We start from the raw sequence: 26,439 nt of genomic DNA, 5'->3' as shown, positions 1-26,439 counted from the left end.
GGAGGAAAGTTTCAAAACTACTTTTTTCAATATATCAAAAATAAAAACTGCCTACATTAATAAATATCAAATTAGAATTTAAAAATTCATTTCAAATATTTTGATATACAAAAAGACTTACTTTTTTTCCGAGACTATGATCATATTTATATCCGAGACTATAATACATATTTTAATATTTAAATTTAAATTTATTATTTTTTTATAAGTGGACTTATTATCATATATTTTAAAATAAATTTGCTTAAATATCAAAACTTTCAACATTTTAAGAAAAATTTTTGAACTACGGAGAACTTGATCCATGATTTAGTGAAGAAAATCAATTCAAATAAAAACAGTCAAACGTGTTTATGAACAATCACAATAACAGTCCATCACTTAAAAAAAGCCCATTCTGATTAAACCCTAGCCCATCACTTAAAAAAACCTCATTCAGATTATTCATAAGAAACCCTAGCCCATATGTTTTAGGTATAAAATCACATGTGAACTCCTCGTGCAGGTTAAGGCGGCGGCTTCCCAATTAGACTAGGGCACGCCGCGTCGATCGATAATAATCGTGTGTGTTTGAGTGTATTCATAATTCAGTGCTGAATCGCTGGATCGATGTTTCAAATTCGTTATGTTATCCGTTTCGAAGCCCAAAAACAGGTATATATTTCGTGTTTTTAAGCCCTAGATTTCTCAATTCCGATTGTTTGATAGCTAATTTATCTGATATGAAACTCGCTAATTATCGAATTTTTTGTTTCAGTAAATAATGAAGAAAATGCTCCAGGAAAAACAAAACTATGTTCTATTGCTGCCTCAGTGGGTAAAATTATGATCTGTAATGAAAGGCTTGTTTAATTGACTAGCTAAATCTCATTTAATTGTAGTCTGTTTTGAACATATATGCGATAACTGGGAGATCGTGCCCTTGATTGTGTTGGTTAGCTGTATCGTATTATTTTATGATTGATTGTGCCCTTGATTGTGTTGGTTTGCTGTATCGGAATACTTTGTCACTGGATAAGGGGTAATTTGTGATTAGTTTTGAACGACCTTTGGTAATTGTGGCCTGTTTTGAACATATCGTGATTGTGTTGGTTAGCTGTATTGGAATATTTTGTGTTAGTTTTGAGCACCCTTTTTCTTGTAGTATAATGTAGAAGTTAATTAGAAAAGGAAACTATTTTTTGATTCTGTATGTCTATGGAAATACTTTAGCTTTCTATTGTTGTAAGAGATCATTGCTTGTTGGATAGAGATGATAAAGAGAAACCAAACAGTCTTGAAAATTAACAATGGATGGGCATTAAGAATCCAGATATTGTGATACTATTTTGTGTTAGTTTTGAGCCCCCTATTTCTCGTAGTATAATGTAGAAGTTAATTAGAAAAGTAAACTGCTTTTTGATTTCTGTATGTCTATGGAAAGCTTTCTATTGTTATTAGATACCATTGCTTGTTGGATAGAGATAATAAAGAGAAACCAAACAGTCTCGAAAATTAACAATGAATGGGCATTAAGAATCCAGATATTGTTGATACTATTGTGTTATATCTTGTTGAATCACATTTATTTAATTCAAAACATTGTGATAGGATGCATCCAAGCGGCACTATCTTGCAATTTGTGATTAATTATGTATGTAGCCTGTGCATTTACGTTTATAGGTTTCTGTATGAACTTTATTTATTGTGATATCTGAAAGGACATAAATTAGTATTGAAGTACTCTCATAATTGTTAATTGTTTAATTAATGCGTAGAATATGTAATTTATTATGTCAGGTCGGCAAGGAATAAAATTAATTTTACCAGAATTGGCACCAAGTGGACAAAGAGAAATGCCAACATTTCTCGAGATGGTATTCCTCACCCTTCGCTTGATTTTTGTATAACAAAAAAATTGGTTTTTATATGTACACTTCCTACAATATATGCAAAATTATGAAATTTCCGTCCTTATTTTTCTAAGATATATTATATGTCCACTGTGCCCTGTGTCCAGTGTTTGTGTTTATGCAGCTGATGAGGTAAAAGAACCTAGAGGCTGGCACCACCTCTAGGAATTTCCGACCTTGTTCCAAAGCACAAGGATGAGTTCCATCTTCCCTCAGCGAGCTCTATGTAGGTGGCAAGAATTTTGTGCTGAGCTCCTAGCCGACCCTGCCATAAAACAAACCCAATACAATCTTATTCACGTAAAGATTGTTTTGTTTAATAATATTCGGGAGACGGATGGCTCATAAATGGTGAAGGTATGCTTATAATTAAGTTATAATCTACTTGAAATTTATTAAATTTTCTAGTATGAAAGTCACTGATTTTCACATTCTTCTCTGCAGTAAACAAGGAAGATGATTTGCAGTAAACAATGAAGATGATGCTCCAAAATGATGAAAATCAATTATCTAAGGACCGCGAATTGGTAGTAACCATATTGTCTTATTCTTATCCGTATGTAAGATCAGGACTCCAAAGACTTAAAATAGATGATGTTCAAGTAACCATTAAGTTACTTGAAGTATTTCTAGTATTTATCTTTTTATTTATTGACCTGTATAATGTATATAATACGCTTGTTTGTGTGTTAAAACAGGATTCTGCATTTTGGAACAGTTATTCATAATTTACCAATTTTCTTCTGGGTTATGTAGCATTTGTTTAGGTGCGGAAGCTAGATGTTTTTGTGATCTTATTGATGGAAGAACATAAAACAATTTATTGTTGATGAATGTACAAGCGAAACAAATTTATTACAGTTTAAACAAACACAAACAAAATGATTAGAATTTAGATTAGAGTTTAAACAAACACAATTTCCCTTCTCGTCTAAAATCAATGTCAATAACTATATGTAAATCGTTTTATAATTTCATTAGAATTTCCTTATTTATATTTTAAATTTTTATAAAATAGATTTTCATGACTCATTTTGTACTTTTCCTATTTTTGTTAAAATTAAAATTTTAATTTTATCTAGAAATTTTTTCATCAAATTATTTAAGAAATATATTTTATAAAACTTTAAAATACATACAGAACTATCTCTAAAAAAACAAATTAAATAAAATCTAGAGAATAATAAATAATATTAATATTACTCGTTTTGGATTCTTTTATTATTCCCGAGATTTATTTATGATCGGACTAAATCGGTTTCGGATTAATTTATACCTGCGATCGCTTCAGACTTTTCTAGTACATAACAATCAATTAACTTGTCATACTCCGGTATTGAAATCTATCAGGCTGATAAATTTATGCACGTATGTATATTAATGTATCAATTATATCAAATATTTATCATGTAGTTTTTTTTATGACAATGGTGATTTTAACAGATATTAAGAAAATGAAAGGTTTTTTAAATTACCAAAAATTATCTTAAATCTATTATGATTTGGGTGTTTTTGAATTAATCAACAGGAATATTAATCTAAGTAAATAGTCTTAAATATATATTATTTTAATAAATAATTGATACTATTGTATGTTTTATATTCTTTATATAATTTTAATATAATATTTAATATGGCTGTTTGGAATTTTAAATATTATAAATTTATATTATAAATTAAATTCGATTATATTATTGATGAGAAATAAACCCTAATCATATAAAGAAACTCTTCTAAATATTATATTAAATATTTCTCATCAATTTGATATGAAATTTAATGACGGTAATTGAAAGTGATTCAAACCACGAAATATCCATATATTCGATTATTACATTTTAATATAAATTACATGCTAAATAAGATAAATCTAGCAACAAATATTTAAAATTAAATTATAATTTTTTAAAACCCTATACCTATATTTGATGGATTTCAATTAATTTAATTTAATATTTTTAATAATATAATACATATTTTTCAATTATAATTTATTATTTTTTTATAATTAGACTTATTAACATATATTTAAAATTAAGTTTGCTTGAATATCAAAATTTTCAACATTTCAAACTTTTTAAACTATAGAGAACATTAGCATATAAAATTTAGCGAAGAAAATTAGCATGTAGTCACAGAGCTTTTCACCGTCATCTAATTCAAAATAAAAAAACAATCAAACATATAAAATACATGTTTAACATATAAAATTCTGAACAATCACACTAACCGTCTCGTGTCATTCACTTATCAAATCAAACGAGGCCCATAAAATTCTACTATCATAGTTGTTTAAAGTAACTCATAAAAAGCCCATCACTTACCCCATCTTATAATTTATAAAAAAGCCCATTCCGATTATCCAGAAGAAACCCTAGCCCATCACTTACCCCACTTATATTTTAGGTATAAAATCTCTTCTAAACTCCTCGTGCAGGTTAAGGCGGCGACATCCCAATTAGATTAGGGCGCGCCGCATCGATCGATAATAATCGTGTGTGTATGTATCTATTCGAGTGTATTCATAATTCAGTGTTGCTAGATATATCGATGTTCAAATTCTTTATGTTGTCCGTTTCGAAGCCGAAAACCAGGTATATATATCGTTTTCTTAAGCCCTGGATTTTCAATTCCGATTGTTTTATAGCTAATTTATCTGATACGAAACTCACTAATTATCGCATTTGTTCTTGCAGTAAACAATGAAGAAGATACTCCAGCAAAACAAAACTATGTTCTATTGCCACCTCAGTGGGTAAAATTCTGATTTGTGTTACGAAAGTGTTTAATTGACTAGATAGATCTCATTTAGTTGTGGTCTGTTTTGAACATATATGTGATAACTGATAGTGATCAGCTTTATTGTGTTGGTTAGCTGTATCGGAATATTTAATGATTGATTGTGCCCTTGATTGTGTTGGTTGGCTGTATCGGAATATTTTGTCACTGGATAAGGGTGATTTGTGGTTAGTTTTGAACGACCTGTGGTAATTGTGGTCTGTTTATCGTGATTGTGTTGGTTAGCTGTATCGGAATATTTTGTGTTAGTTTTGAGCACCCTTTTTCTTGTAGTATTAATGTAGAAAATAATTAGAAAGTAAACTACCTTTTGATTTCTGTATGTCTATGGAAATACTTATAAGAGATCATTGCTTGTTGGATAGAGATGATAAAGGGAAACCACAGTCTCGAAATTTAGCAATAGATGGGCATTAAGAATCTAGATATTGTTGATACTATTGTGTTATATTTTGTTGAATCACATTCATTTAATTCAAAACACTGAGAGAGGATCCGTCCAAGCGGCGCTATCTTGCAATTCGTGATAAATTATGTGTATAGGCTGTGCATTTACGTTTATAGGTTTCTGTATGAACTTTATTTATTGTGATATCTGAAAGGACATAAATTAATATTTAAGTACTCTCATAACTGTTAACTTTATAATTAATGCGTACAATATGAAATTCGTGAAATATTGAAATTCATTATGTCAGGCCGGCATGGGATAAAAGTGATTCTACCAAACCTTGCTCTAAGTGGACAAAGAGAAATGCCAACATTTCTCGATATGGTATTTTCACCCTTCGCTTGATTTGTGTATAACAATAAAATTGGTTTTGCATGTACAAACTTCTTACAATATATGTAATATTGTAAAATTTCTGTCTTTATCTGTCTAACAAACTTTATATGCCCATTTTGCCCTATGTGTTTAGTCGTGTCACTGCTTCATTTGGCGCAAAAGAACCCAGAGGTTGCCACCACTGCTAGGGATTCCTTGAAATAAGAGAAGAATCTTCATCTGAGCAAACAATTGCTGAAGGTTGATCTACTTCCTATTTAATTCAGTAACATATAAATGATGTCTCTTAAATATTACTATGCAGTGACCAATATATATTAGTTTGACCTTTAGTTCTTGCTTCTCTTTCCCATACATTTATATCATTTTATTTCAAAAGAGACATGATAAGATTGTTGATAGGAACCAATCATCATATTGGTTTTTGTTGTCTATCAGCGAGCTCTATGTAGGTGGCTAGAATTGTGTGCTGAGTTACCATGGACCCTGTAATAAAACCAACTCAATACAATCTTATTCACGTGAAGATTGTCTTGTTTAATAATATGTTTGAGACGGATGGCTCAGAAATGTTGAAGGTATGCGTATTATATAGTTAAGTTATAATGTACTTAAAATCTATTAAATGTTTTAGTATGAATGTCACTGATTTTCACATTCCTCTTTGCAGTAAACAAAGAAGATGATTTGCAGTAAACAAAACAATGAAGATGATGCTCCAAAAAGATGAAAAACAATTATCTAAGGCCCGCTAATCCTCTAATCTGCTTGTTATCTACTATTATGAAGAAGCTGCCTACTTATCTATTTAGTTGAAGATAAAACAAACGTAGCACATCGTGGAACTTCTGAATTTAAAAGAATCAAGTTTAAATCTAGCAGTGTAGATTGGAGTAACCATATTGTCTTATTCTTATTCCTATGTAAGATCAGGGCTCAAAATACTTAAAATAGATGATGTTCAAGAAACCATCAAGTTACTTGAAGTAGTTTTAGTATTTGTCTGTTTATTTATTGACATTTATTGACCTGTTAAAATAGGATTATGCACTTTGGAACAGTTATTCATAATTTACAAATTTTTTTGGTTTATATGTAGCATTTGTTTAGGTGCTCATTTTGTGATGTTATTGATGGAAGACCATTAAACATTTTATTATTGATGAATGTACAAGCAAACGATGATTAGTTAAATATAATAATTTTAAGAAAATAGAAAATTAAAAATTAAAATATAGATGAACGAACATTTTTCTCAGCTCACGGAGGACAATTTAAAGAAATTATAAGATATAATATCTTAAAGATGTTTGTAATCATCTGTATGATTAAGTGTAATACCGATGAGAAAGTTAGAATGCTGACATATAAATTTGTTATGAAACAAATTGGTTAGAGTTTAAACAAACACAATTTCCCTTCTCGCGTCTAAAATCAATGTCAATAAATATATATACAAATCTCTTTATGTCAATAACTATATATACAAATCTCTTTATAATTTTGTAAGAATTCTCTTATTAATAATTTAATTTTTCATAAAATATATTTTTATGACTCATTTTGTAATTTTCCTGTTTTAGTTGAAATTGAATTTTTAATTTTATCTAGAAATTTTTCATCAAATCATTTATAAAATTATATTTTATAAAAATTTAAAAAAACATACGGAACCATCTCTCAAAAAATAACAAGTAAAATAAAATCTAGAGAATAATAAATAATATCAATATTATTTGTTTTGAATTTTTTTATTATTCCCAATTAATTTATGCGTATGAAGTCGGTTTCAGATTAATTTATGACCGGATTAAATCGGTTTCGGATTAATTTATGCCTGGTACATCAACCACATGACTTGTTCTAGTACATGAATTAACTTGTCATCTCCAAACCCTAATCCCCAAATCAAACTACACACATCCATGGCGTTACTCAGCAACGCTCTCCGGCAAGCCTTCATGCCGAAGCACGAGTACGACAATCTGCGCGAAGAAGACAAAGCGATGATCCAATTACAACGCCCCGTCTTGATTTCCCTCTTGTTGTGTATCGTGATTGTGATCGTTGTGTCCACCTCGATTAGCGTGAAGATTGTGTTCCCGGCGGAGGACGGGAAACGCGTGTTTTGCCGGGATTTGAGGATTCAGCCGTTGTCGATAAATGTGAGCTCTGGTGGCGGTGGCGGCGGGGAGGATGTGTTTCCTGGGGCGTTTTATTTGACGGATCAGCAGACGGTGGATTATTATTGGATGGTGGTGTTTATGCCGTTGGTTTTGGTGTTTTTGGTTTCAGTTGCGTATTTAGTTGCTGGTGAGGGTTTTCGAGTATGGATATGTGGATTATGAAATGTGACTTGTTTTATGTGTGTGTGAGTGTTTGTGTGTCTAGTAGTTATGCAATATTGAGTTGTCTAGTTGATTTACGAGTTTGTGGATTATGAAATGTGACTTGTTTCATGTGTGTGTGAGTGTTTGTGTGTCTAGTGGTTATGCAAAATTGAGTTGTCTAGTTGATTTATGAATATGTGGATTATGAAATGTGACTTGTTCAATGTGTGTGTGTGTATGCGCTAATGTGTGTAGTGGTTTATACAAAATTGAGTTGTCTAGTTGATTTACGGTAATTAGTGTGGTTTATGAAAAGCATGTTTTAAAGAAATTTGATGTTTGAGATAGTATTTGTGAATGCTTGTGTGGGTATAAATTAAGGGTTTGTGTATTGCTTGAAGTCATTTCAGACTTGTTTTTGTGTTGGTAGTGCAATCGTGAGAATGATCGGATAGTTGATGGTTCTATGATATATGATTGAGGTGTGAAGAATGTGTTGTAAGTTGATTTGATGGATGTTGTCCATATCTTTGGATATTGTAGGCAATGCACTAAGTGTTGTGTCCAGTGTTTGTGTTTATGCAGCTGATGAGGTAAAAGAACCTAGAGGCTGGCACCACTTCTAGGAATTTCCGACCTTGTTCCAAAGCACAATCCATCTTCCCTCAGCGAGCTCTATGTAGGTGGCTAGAATTTTGTGCTGAGCTCCTAGCCGCCCTGCCATAAAGCAAACGCAATACAATCTTATTCACGTAAAGATTGTTTTGTTTAATAATATCCGGGAGACGGATGGCTCATAAATGGTGAAGGTATGCTTATAGTTAAGTTATAATGTGCTTGAAATTTATTAAATTTTCTAGTATGAAAGTCATTGATTTTCACATTCTTCTTTGCAGTAAACAAGGAAGATGATTTGCAGTAAACAATGAAGATGATGCTCCAAAATGATGAAAAACAATTTTCTAAGGCCCGCTAATTTGCTAGTAACCATATTGTCTTATTCTTATTCCTATGTAAGATCAGGGCTCAAAAGACTTAAAATAGATGATGTTCAAGTAACCGTTAAGTTACTTGAAGTATTTCTAGTATTTTTCTGTTTATTTATTGACCTGCATAATGTATATAATAAGCTTGTGTGTGTGTTAAAACAGGATTCTGCATTTTGGAACAGTGGTTCATAATTTACCAATTTTCTTCCGCGTTATATAGCATTTGTTTAGGTGCCGAAGTTGGATGTTTTTGTGATCTTAGTGATGGAAGAACATAAAACATTTTATTGTTAGATGAATGTACAAGCAAGTGATGATTAGTTAAATATATTAATTTTAAGAAAATAAAAAATATAGATGAAAATCGTAACGATGCTTGTTCAAAATATATAATTCATAATATAGAATATCTTAACGATGTTTGTAATAATCTGTATGATTGAATGTAATACCGATGAGAAAGCTAGAATGCGACATATGAATTTGTCACGAAACAAATTGATTAGAGTTTAAACAAACAAAATCAAATTGGTTAGAGTTTAAACAAGAACAATTTCCTTTTTGTCTAAAATCAATGTCAATAACTATATATATATATATATATATATATATATATATATATATATATATATCTATATATATATATATATATATTTATATATATATATATATATATATATATATATATATATATGTTTATAATTTTGTAAGAATTTCCTTATTTATATTTTAAATTTTTATAAAATAAAATTTCATGACTCATTTTGTCATTTTCCTATTTTAGTTGAAATTAGTTGAAATTAAAATTTTAATTATATCTAGAAATTTTTCCATCAAATTATTTATGAAATTATATTTTATAAAAAATAAAAATACATACAGAATTATCTCTAAAAAATAATAAATTAAATAAAATTTAGAGAATAATAAACAATATTAATATTATTCGTTTTGGACCTTTATATTATTCCCGATTAATTTATGTGCGTGATTAAGTCGGTTTCAGATTTATTTATGATCGGACTAAATCGGTTTCAGATTAATTTATGCCTGCACTGGGTACATCAACCACATGACTTGTTCTAAGTACTCCCTCCGTACCAGGGACACGGAGATGAGGAAAAAAGGTAAAAAATGAGTAAAGTTATGTGAAAAGTGAGTATAGTAAAAGGACCCATTTATATTTAATTATAGATTTGAGATAGTGAAGAAAAGTAGTGGGTGTAATAGTGTTTATACACTACAAGAAAACAGGGCATTTCCGACCGCAAAAATCGGTCGGAAATGACTCAATTCGGTCGGTTTTGAGGTCATTTCCGACCGATTACCGACCGATGGGGTTGGTCCCTTAAAAACGGGTCGGAAATGACAAGTCGGTCCGAAATGAGTCTCATTACCGACCGACGTCCGACCGCCGAATTCGGTCGGTAATGTGTTTCCATTTCCGCAAAACATGGCCCCACCTGTGACTTGGCATACACGTGGACTGACACAAAACCGACCAGGGCGTAGTCGGTAATAACTTGGTCGGAAATAAGAATTTAAAACCGACCGACAGGTGCTCGGTTATGAGTCGGTCGGGAAGGTTTTTTTGGCCAGCTCCTCAGCTTCTGTTTTAAATCTGACCAAGGGTTGGTCGGTTATGAGTCGGTCGGTTTTCTTATAGTTGGTCGGTTATGAGTCGGTCGATCGGGAAGGATTTTTTGCCAGAACTTGAGCTTCTGCTATAAAACCGACCACGGAATCAACACACATTTTGGTCGGTTTTAGTGGTCCAACCTCAGGATTCATTACCGACCGATTTCATGAAGAATTTGGTCGGTTTTCTGGGACCAAGTACGACCAAATTTGGTCGGAAATGTGTCCACTTGGTCGGTTTTCTGTGTTTGTTATTACCATATTTGGTCGGAAATGACCATAATTGGTCGGTTTTCTGGGCACCAAAATTCAAAAAATGCAGTGCTTACAGTATGAACTATATACCTTTCCTGTCATTTACCATACCCAACAAACACAAAAAAAATACCAAATAATATCAAATTCTGAACCAAAAACAACATCCAATATGCATTAATTTAAAACATCATTCAAATACAACCAAACACTTCCATACAAATTATCCAAACCATGCAAATTCACAAGATACAATTCTTTTAACATAGCGAAACCATGCAAATTCAGGTTGCATCCCAAAATTATCCAACCAAAAGTCATTAACAAAAGCAATAATAGTTAGCTAATTAAAAACTAATTAACATGCTAACTATCACCATCGGAAGCATCATCGGAAGCATCGTCACCAGCACCATCTCCATCATCCTCACCGAGGTCGTTCTCCGAACTTTCACCATCGGTAACATCCTTGTTGGCATCTGCAATTGCCTGCAACAATTCATCGTTTATAATTACCTCCTCCCACATAAAATTCAAACACACAAATATACATTGCACACACACACACATATAAATACTTATATACTTACAGCTTGGGTTCCAGCCTCGTATTTGTTGCAGATGTCGCTCATGATTGTCGTGACAACATTCACAACCTCCCTAAAGAAAATGGAGTTGAAGTTGCCTCTACTCTCCGGATCAGAAACTTCTATAAGGTTCCTAGCAAGACCTTCTAGCTCTGCAGTGTCCAACTGTTGCTGGAAATTAGTTGGATTTGCTTGTGCGTTTGTGAGAGCATTGCGAACAACTTGCACAAACAGAGGGTCTGGTATATTTGAGCGGTTGGAGACAGAAGACGAGGAACTTGCACCTCCCCTAGTAGTTTCTCTGAAGCGGTGAGCCAGATTTGGCAACAACGTGTTTGCAGGCACTGTTGGAAATCCAATGAGCCGATTCTTTTTTGGCGTATTTGCGCCGTCTGTTGTTGCTTGCAACCACCACTCTATAGGCTCCGAGTAATCTGATCCCGGAGTTAAGTCAACCCCTGAATTCTCTAGAATGGCACTATAGCGAGACTGAAAAGAACATAAAACTAAAGTTAATTACGTGTATATATGTATATATGTAGACAAACAAATTAAACATTCTTATAACTAGATATATATGATCAAGGTGAATTTAAGTGCAAGTACAAGTACAATTATATGAATTCAACTACAATCATATATAGAATAATTAAGTACAATTAAGTACAAGTACAATTATAGGATAATTTCATATGTCAATTCATGTAAAAGTACAAGTAAAACTAAATTTATATACTAACCGCTATGGCCATCGCCCCTGGCGTAGTATAGACCAAAGGAGGGCATTTTTTCCCCTTGCTAGCCTCCCTCGCCTTCCTCGATGCTTTTGTTGTATGGGTCCTTTCCCACAATTCGAGGCGCTTCGGTTTCTTCCCCTTTTTTTCTGCCGTCATTTCCTAGAACAAGGGAATTATAATTAATCACAGTTGTTCATTAAAAATGTTTTGAATTACCATAAGCATGTACAATATAATTACCATAAGCATGTACAATATAATTAAACAAGAAAATAAGCATGTGGCATTATTAAATAATTAAGAAACATAACTGAACTTGATTACTCCTAAATTGTATAATAAAAATGTTTTGAATTACCATTTCAATTGCTTCAAAAGATTTTGCACCGGCAGTGTGCAAGGTCTCCACCTTTTCTCGATTTTGTGATCCAACCTTGGATCGATGCTTGTGAGTGTCGCTATCCCAATATTTCAACAGATTTTCCCAAAAAGGGCCTTGAAAATACCCCGGCCTCAGATCCTTTGCCGACTTTCCAGTTTCCTTCATTTTTCTCACTAAGCGGCGCTTCTCCTCATTCATCATTTTTTTACAAGTTCTTTTCACGTGCTCCCTTATACTCCAGTTGGCCTCCGTCCGACTTTGTCCCCTCAAATTTTTGTAGAAGCACTGAAATGAAATAAAAAACATGTTAATTATATATATAGCAAGCATTACAAGGAATATATGTATGTGTGTGTGTGTGTTTATATATAGGATGTAAAGAATAGAAAAATTAAGTTACATATATATACAAGGAATATATGTATGTGTGTGTGTGTGAGTATGTAATATATATATATATATATATATATATATATATAAGGAATAGAAAATTAAGTTAAATATATATATACAAGGAACATATGTATGTGTGTGTGTGTGTATGTAATATATATATATATAAAGAATACAAGGAAAATTGTACATATATGTATATACCTTAAATTCATTAACAACATCATCCATCCAGTCCGGCTTTTTGGCTATAATATCGGTATATGTGTATGATCCAACCGGCCAAAGATCACGAAGTATTGCAAGCAAAGTCTTCTTTGCTTGGTCATCAAAGATACTGTACAATGATGACAAAAAAATCTTATGACAAAATCCAAAAACAAAAAATACATTATAAATGCAAAAATAAAATGATTAAGTAATTACCGCCCGCCATGAATGTCAATCCGGGTAGGTTTTCTAGGCAGCTCTTCCCCGAACTTTCCCATAGAATTAGTTCTGGGCCTACGTATCAAGCGAACAAATTCAGTTTGACTTCCCGCAGGACTTGGCGGAGTAGCTGGACTTGGTGGGCTTTGATCATCAGCTGCTTGAGTAGGAGGAGTCCGTGGTGGGCTTTGATCTTCAGCTTGAGTTGTAGAGTTGCGGCCTTTCTTGCCACGAGTCGTGCTACCTTGAGAAATGGCGATCTTCTTTTTGCCTTTGTCTTTTTTTGGCGCCATAGCCTATACATGAACAATAATGACATATATAGTTAGTCAATTGAAATTAATGATCATAAGATATATATATACTAGTTAAACAAAATGCAAACACTAATTCACATTCACGAAGAAAAGATAAAAAAAAAATGAAGCATGTTCTTAGCACATCATAATGAGATATTATGTCTTGGATTAGGCTATATAATGAGCACATCAGTTTGCACAAACAAAAAAAAACAAAATACTGGCAATGACATTGCTCAAGTAAGTGCTACATATTCTCCTGACTATATCTGAAAACCCCTATAGCATTCTTTTGCTTGGATAATATATTTTCACACCGAGAGTACCTTCTTCAATAGCACAAGAAAGAAGGTCTGATGCACGTAAAGATAGCAAAAGTTAAGACAAACAAACCTCGGGTGCAACTCAAATCACTATCCCAAGTATAAATCCCTAAACTGAGAATAATCAATTCCGATTCATATGTATATCGAAGCTACCATGCTATGTGGAGATTAAATCATTATATAGAGATAAAATATCTAATGGACCAAGGCACATTAACAATCGGCCTTTGTTATAAATAAATGAACTACTTGACTCATAAACTCGAGCACTAGTTTTGTGGAAGGCAAGAACCATATAAAACTGAACTGGACTGAAACAAAAATTCCACCGACTAGCAAGCGAAGGAGGTGCAACCCAGTGTTCTGGAACAATACCCATACATTACGTGCACAGAACACCCACAAATGCATGCACAAAACACAAAAACATACGAAAAACACCAGATTAAAGCAGCACAGGAGCCAAAACAAGATAGATTGAAGCAAAACAGGACACAAATTAAAACAGAGCCAAAAATAATCATATCAACAGATAATAAAACTGAAACAACTAAAATTCAGCCAGATTAAAGCAAATATAAACATATAAACACCAGATTAAAGCAAAAAACACCAGATTAAAGCCAAAAAAAATCGAAACCCTAAAATTAGTACAGAGAGAGATGCGATAGAGAGAGAGAGAGAGGCGGAGAGAGAACATAAACTAACACATGTATAGAGTATATATAAACCCTATGATAAACCCTAATTTAAGGATAGTACAGAGAGAGAGAGATACAGAGAGAGAGAGAGAGAGAGAGAGACGGAGAGAGGGCTTACAGAGAGAGGGGGTTGCAGAGAGAGAGCTTTGAGAGAGACGAGAGAGAGCGTTGAGAGATGCGAGAGAGAGCTGGGAGAGACGAGACCAGAGAGACGAGCTGGGAGAGATGAAAAATGAGAGACGTTAGGTGAGTTTTAACCCTAACATAATAAAACGACGCCGTATACATATGTAAACGCAGTCGTTTTATGTGGGCGGGGGTTTTAACTTTTCGTGGGAAATAACCCGGGAAAGCGAAAAAAAAGGGTTATGCGGAATCGAACCCGCGACCCCTGTGTACGAAGGACAACGCTCGACCACCAGACCAGCCACAACATTAAGTAAAACATCAAGGGACTTAAATATATACGTAACCTTATTTTACAAAATAAAATAAAAAAAATTTAATATTTCATTATAATATTCCTTCAACTAATGTTCAAAATGATTGATTTTAAGGACCCATATAAGTTAAGTAATTATATTCATATCCGTACGGTTGGATCATTTAAATTATTTATTTATTTTTTTAAAAATTAACCCTACGTTCATATTTAAGTATAACCTAATATTTTTGTTATAATATCTCAACAGATAAAATCCTATTGATTTGATTTTTGGTATACAAGTACGATAACTACTTAATTTACGATCCGTACGGTTGGATCGCCGAAAAAATAAATTGATATTTCGAAAGTGTAAACCCTAGGATAAGTTTCAGATAAAATCCAAACCCTGAACTCCGACGTTCACTGCAATGTATGATTCGTAACAGAAAAGCGTCTTTATAATTTGTTTATATTTTTCTTCTTTTGTTATCGTGATTAGTACCTTAAATTAGACCATATCACAAAGATTCTACATTTTTCTGTTGTTTGAATAATTAATTTGAAGTTAGTTAGTTAGTATTTATAAATTGTTATGAAAATATAAAATTTTAAAAATCAAATATTAAGTGATGAATATTTTTATATTAATTTAGTAACTAATTAAAAGCTAGTTTCAATTTTTTTAGTTTTTTTTAATAGTTTACTTAGCCGTATAATTTTTTTTGTTTTTCTCACAAGTCAAAACCGACCGCACAGCGGTCGGAAATGAAGGAAAAAATGATCGGTTTTCTGCATTGAGGATAATGGTCGGAAATGACTTAAAGTTGGTCGGTTTTCTGTGTTCAGTTTATAAGTTTGGTCGGAAATATGTTGCATTTAGTCGGATTTCTGTGTTCAGTTTATGAGTTTCGTCGGAAATATCAAGCAAATGGTCGGTTTTCTGTGTTAAAATTTTTGTTTTTTTTACAAGTCAAAACCGACTGCCAGTATATGCTGTTGGTCGGTTTTCTGCAGTACAATGAATACAATTGGTCGGAAAAGTGATGAGTTTGGTCGGTTTTCTGCAAGAAAATGACCACAATTGGTCGGAAATGACCCCAAGTCGGTCGGTTTTCTGGGTGTAAATGAAAAAAAAAGGATCAAAATGACCATGATTTGTCGCTTTTCAGCGTATACAATGACCAAATTTCACAAAATAAATCTCATAACATTTCAATTTTGAAGCATAACATTACAATTTCAATTCCATGAAACTAAAATAGTTAATTACAATATCTAGCCACTAATCAATATCTTCATAACCTTCTTCTTCTTCCTCTTCTTCTTCCTCTTCTTCTCCTCCTCCTCCTCCTCCTATTTCTTCTTCATTTTCTTGATCTTCCTCATCAAATTCTTCATTGTTTTCATCTTCATCATCGTCATCAACTTCATCATTATCATGATCTTCGAATCGAATTCTTGGAATTGGCTCATATTGTGCAAAGTCAACGAACAATGAAAATATTGAAGTGGATGCATTAGATATATTTTCTTGGTAGGGATTTTCGGTAGAAGGGGTAGTTGATTCATCAAGAGGACTATTTTTAATTGAAATAACCGTATAGAAGTTACTACGAGGATTTAATACACTTGGTGCATAATACACTTGAGTCGCTTGACTTGCTAAAACAAATACCTCGTTCGACCTTAGTCTTGACTTTATGTCTATACTAACAATTCGATTTTTGTCAACACGTACACCGCTTCCCGCGGAATCAAACCAACAACATTTAAACAAATACACATGATTTCCCCCCCTATAAACAAGTCTAATAATTTCTTCTAATTGACCATAATAATTTTCAAGGGCATTAACATGAGATGTACCTTTGACAAGGACACCGGATTTATCCTTACAACGAAATTTATATCCATTAACCTTGCAAGATTGAAACGTCATAATCATGCGAGATGGTCCATTAAGTAGATCTTTGAACCGTGGATATATTGCAACATCATTCTCAATCTAAATATAATAACATACAAATCAATACAAGATGAAAACAAAAATCAATACAAAATCAAAACAAAAAATAATAAATGTGTTACCTTTTTCTTGAACCAAATTTTGAAGTTAGTCTTGAGAAGTGATTCCAATTCTTCGGGCGTTGCACCCGTATAAGATGCGTATTCTCTACACAAAAGTGTGGATAGTTAAAACAAGATTCAAACTTACTTTTTATGAATTTTTTCACAAAATAAACATACCGAATATATGGTTGAACCTCTGGCATGTTCAAGAGAACATAATATTCCGCAATGAAGTATTCATCATCATCCAAGTATCGAACAACATGTTTTCCCAAACACTCAATTGGATATCTAAAAACCTCCAAAATACTATCATCTTGTTTCTCAACCGCAACTTCGTTCCTTCCCACGGTGTTATGAACCGTGCCAACATTTGACTTAAAGTAATATGAACAAAAGTTGACGGTTTCTTCTTCGACATATTTTTCCGCAATCGAACCTTCCACTCGTGCCTTATTCTTGATCTTATCTTTCATAAACTTTAACAACCGTTCAAAAGGATACATCCATCTATAGTGAACGGGTCCCCCTAGACGACATTCTTCGGCCAAGTGTAAAACCAAGTGTTCCATAATATCAAAAAAGCTTGGGGGAAAAATAGTTTCTAGCACACATAGTGTCTTTACTATGGATTTCTCTAGAAGTTCTAGATCACTACGTACTAGAATTGTCGAACAAATATCGACAAAGTAATTTGATAGTGCCGCAAGGGCATCCAAAATATCACGAGGTAAAAACTCACGAAAAGCAATACTCATCAATTTTTGCATAAAAATATGACAATCATGCGATTTTAACCCGTGAAACTTGAGAACATCCATTTTGACACATCGAGCTAGATTTGAGCAACACCCGTCGGGAAGATCTAATGATGATACCCATTCACATAATTGGCGAAGTTGGGGTCTTGTAAGCGTAAAACGTGCCTTTGGCTTCACCCCATTATTTAACCATAACCCGGACATCACACCAAGTTCCTTACAATCCATCCTAGACTTGTTGTGATCCTTTGACTTGAAACGGTCATCCACAATTGTGTAAAATACATTTTCAAAAACATTCTTTTCGGTATGCATAACATCAATACAATGACGTAACCTAAGTGACGACCAATATTCAAGTTCATAGAAAATTGGCCTACTAGTCCAATTGTGTTCTTTGCCATAACCCAAAGCTCGTTGTTTGGTCAATCTTCCGGGAGGAGGGAATTGCAAATGATTAAATGTTGATATTTCATACTCCCCACTCATCCGACCCCTAAAAACGGCCCGCTCTGTACTTGCGAACTTGGGTCCTTTTTTCCGTAACGAATCATTTTCATTCAAAAAAATTCGATTAGTCCCATACCAACATGGCTTTCCACAATTTTTAAGTTGGAAGCCTTTTACACTTCCAAGACAAACCGGGCATCCACATTTGCCTTTTGTTGACCATCCTTTGAGTTGTGCTAAAGCCGGAAAGTCACTTATAGTCCACATCAATGCCGCCCTCATGTGGAAATTATTTTTTTGTGATTGATCAAATGTCTCAACTCCACTATGCCACAAAATCTTTAACTCATCAATAAGCGGACGAAGAAATACATGAAGATCCTTCTTTGTATTATCCGGACCCGGAATAATGAGAGTCAAAAACATGTAGGGTTTTTTCATTGACATCGATGGAGGAAGATTATACACAACAACTACTACCGGCCAAAGACTATATACTTTATTACCGGAATTATCAAAAGGATTAAAACCATCGGTTGAAAGACCAAGTCGTACATTACGAAATTCCTTAGCAAACGAAGGGTGTTGCAAGTCAAAATTTTTCCAATCATCTCCGTCCGAGGGGTGACTAATTTCTCCCTCTTTTACCTCTCTATTCTTGTACCATGTCATTTGTTTAGCCGTATGCTTCGACATAAATAATCTTTTGAGACGATCTATAAGAGGAAAATGTCTTAAAATCTTACGAGGAATTGTGGTACTCTTTTTTCCACATGCTTCTTTGTAACGACTCTTTCCACAATGATCACAATCTTTTTTGTCTTTATCATCCCCATAAAACAACATGCAATTATTTTCACAAGCATCAATTTTGTTGTATGAAAGCTTCAATTCCTTTACTATTTTCTTCACCTCATAGTAAGTAGATGGTAATGTGTGTTTTGGTGGAAGAACATCGCCAATAATCTCAAGTAACAAATTAAAAGATTTCTCACTACAATGGGATTCATTCTTAAAGTGCAACAACCTTGTGGTGAAAGATAGTTTTGTGTAATTGGTGTTTCCCGGATATATTGGTGTTCCACATCTATTGACTTCTTTGTAAAATTCGGAAGCATCCGCATTAGGTGGTTCTTCTACTCTACTAGTACAAGCCTTAGGTTCGGCTCCGACATCTCTTAACATCGCTTCCATGTCTACCGGTTTTTCAACTTCTCTTTGAACACGATTATTTTTTCTTCGTGATGACTCCCCATGAGATGTCCAAATTTTATAACCCAAGCAAATTCCATTAGCTATCAAATGATATCTAACATTTTCAATGGTCTCCCATGTCCCATTTTTACAATTAACACATGGACACTTCATCAAATCTTCAACTACACCTTTATTCTCAATTGCAAATTTTATAAATTGCTCAACACCCAATTTATATTCCGGAGTAAGTGTTATTCGGTTACTTTCTAATCGACGATTCATCCAACTACGATCATTGGTCGACATCTACATACAAGCATACACAAACAACTCAAAACAATATACACACACATACACATATATATACACAAATATATACACATATGTACACATATATACACATATATACACATACAAACATTTCATACCTCCAAGTTCAATTTCAACTTCACCTCCTATTTCAACTTCACCTCCTATTTCAACTTCACCTATAATTTCAACTTCACCTTCAATTCCAAAATTACACATTTCATAATTAGAAATATATTCAAAAAAGAAGACAAACATTTTAAGGTTAGTTCATACCTTCAAATTTTTTTCTCTTCCACAAATATATAATTATGCTAAATTAACAATAAGACTTGGTGAGGTGAGGGACTTAATCAAACTAAAAAAGTTGAAAAGTCATTTCCGACCGCTATTTAAAGATAAGGCGGTCGGAAATGTCACGGCGGCCCCACAGCTCATCCCCTCAGCCAATCACCGGCTGACACAGGCAAACACAGCCAGGTTGGTCGGAAATGTCAGAACTTGGTCGGAAATGACTTGGTCGGAAATGAAAATCCGGGCTCAGATGCGAAGCTTCTGGTCTAAAACCGACCGATTCGTGGCGGTCGGTTATGTGGTCACAGCTCATCCCTGAGCCAATCGCCAGACGACACTTGTAACACAACCAGGCTGGTCGGAAATGTCACAACTTGGTCGGAAATGACTTGGTCGGAAATGAATATCCGGGCTCAGATGCGAAGCTTCTGGTCTAAAACCGACCGATTCGTGGCGGTCGGTTATGTGGTCTCGCTGACGCGGCGTCCATGTCAGCTGAGAAAAAGCAAGGGAATGGGGCCCACCCCCTTTTAACCGACCGATTTTGGGTGGTCGGTAATGTCGGTCAGAAATGACCCTCACATTTCTGACCGGAGTTGTTTTGGTCGGTACGTCGGTCGGTTATGTGCTATTTATTTCCGACCAAGTCCGTCGGTCGGTTTTATTGGTCGGTTATGTGCGCTTTTCTTGTAGTGATATATTATAGAATGAAGACAGTGGAAGAAAGTAGTTGGTGTAATGATGTTTTATATTATAAAAGTTTACTACTTTTGGAATGTATACAATTGGTGGGACGTCCCAAAAAGGAAACTGTATACAATTGATTGGGACGGAGGGAGTACATGACAGTCAATTAACTTGTCATCTCCGAACCCTAATCCCCAAATCAAACAACACACATCCATGGTGTTATTCAGCAACGCTCTCCAGCAAGCCTTTATGCCAAAGCACGAGTACGACAATCTGCGCGAGCAAGACAAAGCGCTGATCCAATTACAACGCCCCGTCTTGATTTCTCTTTTGTTGTGTATCGTGATTGTGATCGTAACTTCACTTGTTACCCCTATAGTTGAAGTTTGATGAATGGGAAGATATATCTGTTTTTTAGGTCTGTCAGGCGCTGCAATCAAATTATTTACAATGACAGGAAATCAACTGATCGGAGTGGCAACATATCACCTGGTTACATATTGTTCTATTGCATCTTTAAAAATCTTTATTATTCTGATTAGCAAATAACTGGCTTTTGTATGTATAATCAGGTACTGTTGTAGATATGACCATCTGCCATCCCACTGAGTTTGACTTCTATTTGTGTAGCCAACTAGCCATGATGTTATACACGTAATCATCTTAATACAAGACTGCATGGATTTGGTACAGGCAGCAGTAATAAATGCTGTATCGTGTGGCAACACACCGGAGATACAAATGTACATATTTTTTTTTGTCACAAAATACTTTCTCGTATAAAGAATTGTATCAGAATACAAAATATGCGGCAAGAAGTTCTTTTCGTTCAAGAAAATTTACCATCTAACCCTCGGACATGCAAAGATAACCGGAGACACTTAGACAATAAAACTTTAATGTTCGATAAGAAAACACCATAAGAGGTCCCGCCATTCTATCTTCGGCTCGCATACCCTGAAAAAATAAAATACAAATAAAAACATAATAAGTTCATACATACAACAAAATAATAAAACTATTTAAAAAGTAGAGAAAAAGAGTTAGCAAACTCACAAAAAAAATATGAATATAATATAACTTTTAAAGAATAAGGAAAGTAAAAACAAAAGTTTATGTAAAACAAATCATTAAAAAATCTACACCAAAGAGATAATGAGATCTCTTTGGTTATATACATAATAAAATATAAATCCTATCAAGAAATAACTGATAATTATGTCAATAAATATTTAAAATATAGATAAGAAAATATAATTAAAATCTGAAAGCATAGTTAGGATATATCTAATCAAATATAAAACAAAATTTTGATAAACAAATTTATCACGATTTTAGCTAATCACAACATAAATTTGGTATACACCAATCAACCATTAATGGTGCAGTAATACCTCATTAATGCACAATAAAATCATCTTTTATGATCTCCATGAATAATGGAATTCAGGTACAATAATCGGCAATAAAGATTCCATCAATTAATCTTTTAACAAAACACAACAATTCAAATTAAAGAAAGGTCAAAATCCAAAAATGAACAAATTTAAAAGAGTCAACTAGTCATTCAAAAATAACCAAAATTAAATTCTACAATTACTACCATTAAAAACCTAACCATATCCAAAATTACAAAGCTAAAACTAATATCACGCAATAAAATTAGTCAATCAGAATAATCTAATGTTACAACGCGCACTAATTAAGTCACCACTACACCACTTCCACCGCCACCATCCAAGAATCGCACACAATCATCAAGAGCACTAGTGAAAACTAAGAGACGAACGTGAACATGAAGAAACAGAACACATAAAATGTAACTAATTATATAATATAAGATTGATAACACATATCCAATATGCTCAAATTCGGACAAAATAGATAAAAAAGACGGAATAGGATTCGAAACAACCCAATTATACATAATCATGAAATATGAAAAACAATAAACAATCACATAATTATAATCATATAATTTTATGTTTTGAAAAGATCACACCTGTTTTTCTAATGTATTTCCGTAGATCTGAGCCATGACAATCTTGAGCACTTTGAGTCGGTCAAAATTAGTCCTTTGTACTTTAAGCTGGGTTTTTCCCACTCGATGATGTATTTTGCTTGAGATTTCTTCCCACTCGATGATGTGTTGTGGTTTGTGCTGGAGAACTCTTGATTATAAAAAGTTTTAATTCCAGGGCATCGATTTGGACAAAGGGGGATTGGACGATGAAAGGGATGAAGTGAACAGAGAGGGGAAGAGATACAAACGTACATATTCATTAATATACAAATAGAGAAACAAATGTAAAGATCTTAATCAAAATAAACACACATACACTCATATTAAAAAACTAACATGAACCAATGAGATATAGAAACCATTAAAAATCAACTAGTTTATTCAATTCATCTAAACATCTGAGTAAAGGAAATCCAGGTCTGTTCATATTTTACCGGTAACAATTAGTTAGTTAGGATATTGAATAAGAACAAGAAATTTATGCTCCCTAGTTCTCCGCGAATTTAGGAAGCTTGTTGATTGAATACCATATACTAAAACACACAATTTCTACTCTACATACTGTGACTATTTTAATGTCATTAGCCTAATTCACAACTTACGAAAAATGCTTATGGAGTATGTAGATTCAGGATAGGTAAATAAAGGATCAGGGAACATGTAAAGCTAACAACCATTGTATCTTGTTGAATAATGAAAAGCTAACAAACACTGCATTGTATCTTGTTGAACATTCCTTCTTGGAGCAAACAAATGATCTATCGCCGACTGATCAGGTAACATTCTAATAATATAGGTTTTGGTATCTGCAGGCTTGAACTTTCCGAGCCGATAACAACAATTTGTAATCAGCTTGGTTCTTTGCATATGACACAATCCGTAACAAATCCCCAATTATTTTTTTTTATTCTGGTATTTGGTAAATTTCGACTTAAATATTTGTTATTGTGAATATTGTAGTTTCATTTGGGCAATAGGACCGACTTTGACTTTGTTGTCGGCAATGCACAAACTAATGAGGTTGGTTGGATTAAATCTCTTTGGTGTTTTACCATATTGTTGCTTAATAATGCATTTGAAGGATGGGAGGTGATCTTTACTTGATGTAGCAATGAAAATGAAAAACAGATTACATGTTTGTAATATTGATATGTGATTATGCTTGTTTCCGCTCTAATGTTGGATGTTAATATGTTAATTTGTGCTCGACAAATGGAGTTAAGGTGTTGAAAAGGTGAAACCTCCAACCGGTAGCCCAATATCTATGTTAATGGCTACTCCAGATGGCTCATATGCATTACCAAGCGGTTGATGTTCGTAAGCTAAATGAGTAAGCCTATCCCTCCCTTCCTTTCTCTTCCTCTATCTCACAGGCATATTTCTGTACTCTTGTCTAATCAGTCCTGTAACAGGAAGATTCTGAGTGAATTAATATTTTGGATTGGTTTTCGGATAAAGCGGCTTTTGAGAATGAGATTTTGTATCAGTTAAGTTGATAGTCTTCCACTAGAAGATTATGTATGGGTCTTTGCATAATAATTGGATTATTGCTTCATAGTTCGTATTACCTTGTTTCTTTCACAAATTTGATTATTTTACTTTAGCATGCTGGATATTTATGCTGTCCTTGTTACTCTGCATACTGTAATGTAAATGGTCATGTTTTGCTCTGTCAATTTTGTGTGGTATAAGTCTTTACAGATCATTAAGACCGTCTGTTCCGCATTCTATAGTAAGGTATTAATTATCGAACTGATACCCGACTTCCTAAATATTGAACTCTCAGGTGTCAGAGATACCATCATATCTCAGTAAATCAGTGTTTGTCGAGCACAAATTGTTCTTGCCGATGATTAGTTGCCCAAAAATACTGTAAGACATACTGTAAAAAGAATTCAAGAGGCCGATAACAGCAGCGGAGATAATAAAGGCCGTGATTCCCAGTTGCAAGGTCTGCAATTTTTTCTGTCTTCGAGTCTTTGGAATGTTGCTGTTATGGAATGCCCGAGGAAAATATAACTTCGGAATCAAGAAGTTTCGAAAGGTAGCTTGGCAAATCAGCCCAACCAAAGCTGCTCAGAAGTACAACTTAGATACAAGTTGTTTTTTCAAATATGTGTGAGTCCTTGTATTGATATCTATCAGGCTAACGAGTGATGCCACTATGGATATGATCTTCTAGTGAAATTTGTATATACATTCATTTATGCACGTATGTATATTAATGTGTTAACTGTACCAAATATTTATCATTTAATATTTTTATTCACGGCAATGTTGGTTTTAACCGATATTAAGAAAATGAAAGGTTTTTTAAATTGTCAAAAATGACCTTAATTTATTATGATTTTGGTGTTGTGATTTAATCAACAAAACTGTTAATCTAAGTAAATCTCACCAAATAATGTTGTAACATTTTGTATTTGGCAATATCAAACTTTTCAAAACAGAAAAGAAACAAAGATATTTTAGCTAATTTGCTTGTTTACATATATCCATAAATTTTGTGGTATAGTACTGTTATTTCATTGAGTGATCAAAAATGGGATAATAAAATTTTTATATTAATATATAATAATTAGTATCTTATTAGAATCGCATATAAACTAATACAGTGAATCCCATCTAAACCAAATATGATTAGAATCACATGAAAACTAACATCAAATATAAGAGCATCTCCAACCATTAAAAACCTTTGGCTAAAAGATGAGTTGGCATACTTAAAATAAAAAAATTTAGTCTAACGGCTCGAAAAACTCAACTCCTACCATGCTCTGTTGTCTATAAATTTAGCCAACCTCTTATGGATAGCTAAATTTGTCGAACCTCTACAGGTCTGTAAGAAAATCTGTAGGAAGATTGCACATCATTTATTACCATATTGAACTGATATATTCTATTTTAACAATCTAAAATATTAATAACATACTATTTTTAAATTATAATCAACCAATATAGCCAATACCACTGAATGAAAATGTCCTACAGGTTTAGCAAATTTTACATAATATCTTACAGGTCCCATTTAGCCAGCGATTATAACCAACGTCGTTGAAGATGCTCTAATATAATCAAATTTGATTAGAATTCGAAAATCGATTTGATTTGATAAAAAAAATATGTGAATCGGAAAGTTAACCCAAATAAAATCGAAATACTAGATTTTTGATAATCCATAATCAATTATATCCAAATAAATATTTACCTGAATTAGATTATGGTTCGAAGTACATGATATTCGGGTATTTTCTATTTAAAATTTATAATTGAATACGTAAATTTTTTCTATGTTATTTTTTTAACATGGTTTGATATTATTCAACCTACTACCAAAATCATCTTAACTATCTTCATTGGCTTGGATCAATCTTATGATATATACTAAATTTGTAAATAATTTTTGTAAATTATTAAGACTAGTTAAAATGCGTATAATTTAACTATAATTTTTGGATATTGACTCATGTGATATTTTTTTTATATATTTTTTAACGTAGGAATCCCGCTCCCTTCGGGACTCGAAACTATGAGTGTCTGACCAAGAGAATACATGTCCCTTCTTTAACTAGCTTAACTAACCCTTGCGGGTACTCATGTGATATTTCTGTTTGTGATGAAGTGTTTAACTGCGGTGAGTACTATTTTTCGACAAAAAATATTCGCGACTCTTT

General features: G+C 33.2%; 2 protein-coding genes and 3 long non-coding RNA genes across 6 annotated transcripts; 4 read left to right on the top strand and 1 right to left on the bottom strand.

The window, feature by feature from the left end:
* The first annotated feature begins 502 nt into the window (after positions 1-502).
* On the top strand, positions 503-6,501 carry LOC108194720 (uncharacterized). 2 transcript variants are annotated; one of them, XR_010290339.1, is made up of 6 exons: positions 503-654; positions 4,589-4,647; positions 5,390-5,466; positions 5,612-5,718; positions 5,917-6,056; positions 6,149-6,501. It is a non-coding gene; the product is annotated as an uncharacterized LOC108194720 (long non-coding RNA). The 2 variants fall into 2 exon arrangements; XR_010290338.1 differs by having other exon boundaries at positions 5,612-6,056.
* Positions 1,768-2,630, top strand: LOC135150770 (uncharacterized). The gene is made up of 3 exons (XR_010289024.1): positions 1,768-1,856; positions 2,000-2,249; positions 2,360-2,630. It is a non-coding gene; the product is annotated as an uncharacterized LOC135150770 (long non-coding RNA).
* A 902-nt stretch (positions 6,502-7,403) lies between the features above and the next one.
* LOC108216205 (uncharacterized) lies at positions 7,404-8,434 on the top strand. The gene is made up of 2 exons (XM_017388902.2): positions 7,404-7,791; positions 8,352-8,434. Exons 1-2 carry the CDS (start codon positions 7,404-7,406, stop codon positions 8,432-8,434), a joined length of 471 nt encoding a protein of 156 aa, XP_017244391.2.
* Positions 8,435-16,253: 7,819 nt separating this feature from the next.
* Positions 16,254-19,755, bottom strand: LOC135149946 (uncharacterized). The gene is made up of 3 exons (XM_064086234.1): positions 17,219-19,755; positions 17,060-17,144; positions 16,254-16,976 (listed from the first exon to the last, which is right to left on the bottom strand). The coding sequence occupies exons 1-3, from the start codon at positions 19,753-19,755 to the stop codon at positions 16,254-16,256; spliced, it is 3,345 nt and encodes a 1,114-aa protein (XP_063942304.1).
* A 4,218-nt stretch (positions 19,756-23,973) lies between these two features.
* Positions 23,974-25,040, top strand: LOC135151622 (uncharacterized). Its single transcript, XR_010290344.1, has 2 exons — positions 23,974-24,095; positions 24,552-25,040. It is a non-coding gene; the product is annotated as an uncharacterized LOC135151622 (long non-coding RNA).
* The last annotated feature ends 1,399 nt before the right edge of the window (positions 25,041-26,439 follow it).

The sequence above is a fragment of the Daucus carota genome, chromosome 1 (genome assembly GCF_001625215.2).
Source record: "Daucus carota subsp. sativus chromosome 1, DH1 v3.0, whole genome shotgun sequence".
Taxonomy (NCBI): Eukaryota; Viridiplantae; Streptophyta; class Magnoliopsida; order Apiales; family Apiaceae; genus Daucus; species Daucus carota.
Note: the sequence above shows the minus strand (reverse complement) of the source record. Positions and strands in the feature narration are given on the sequence as shown.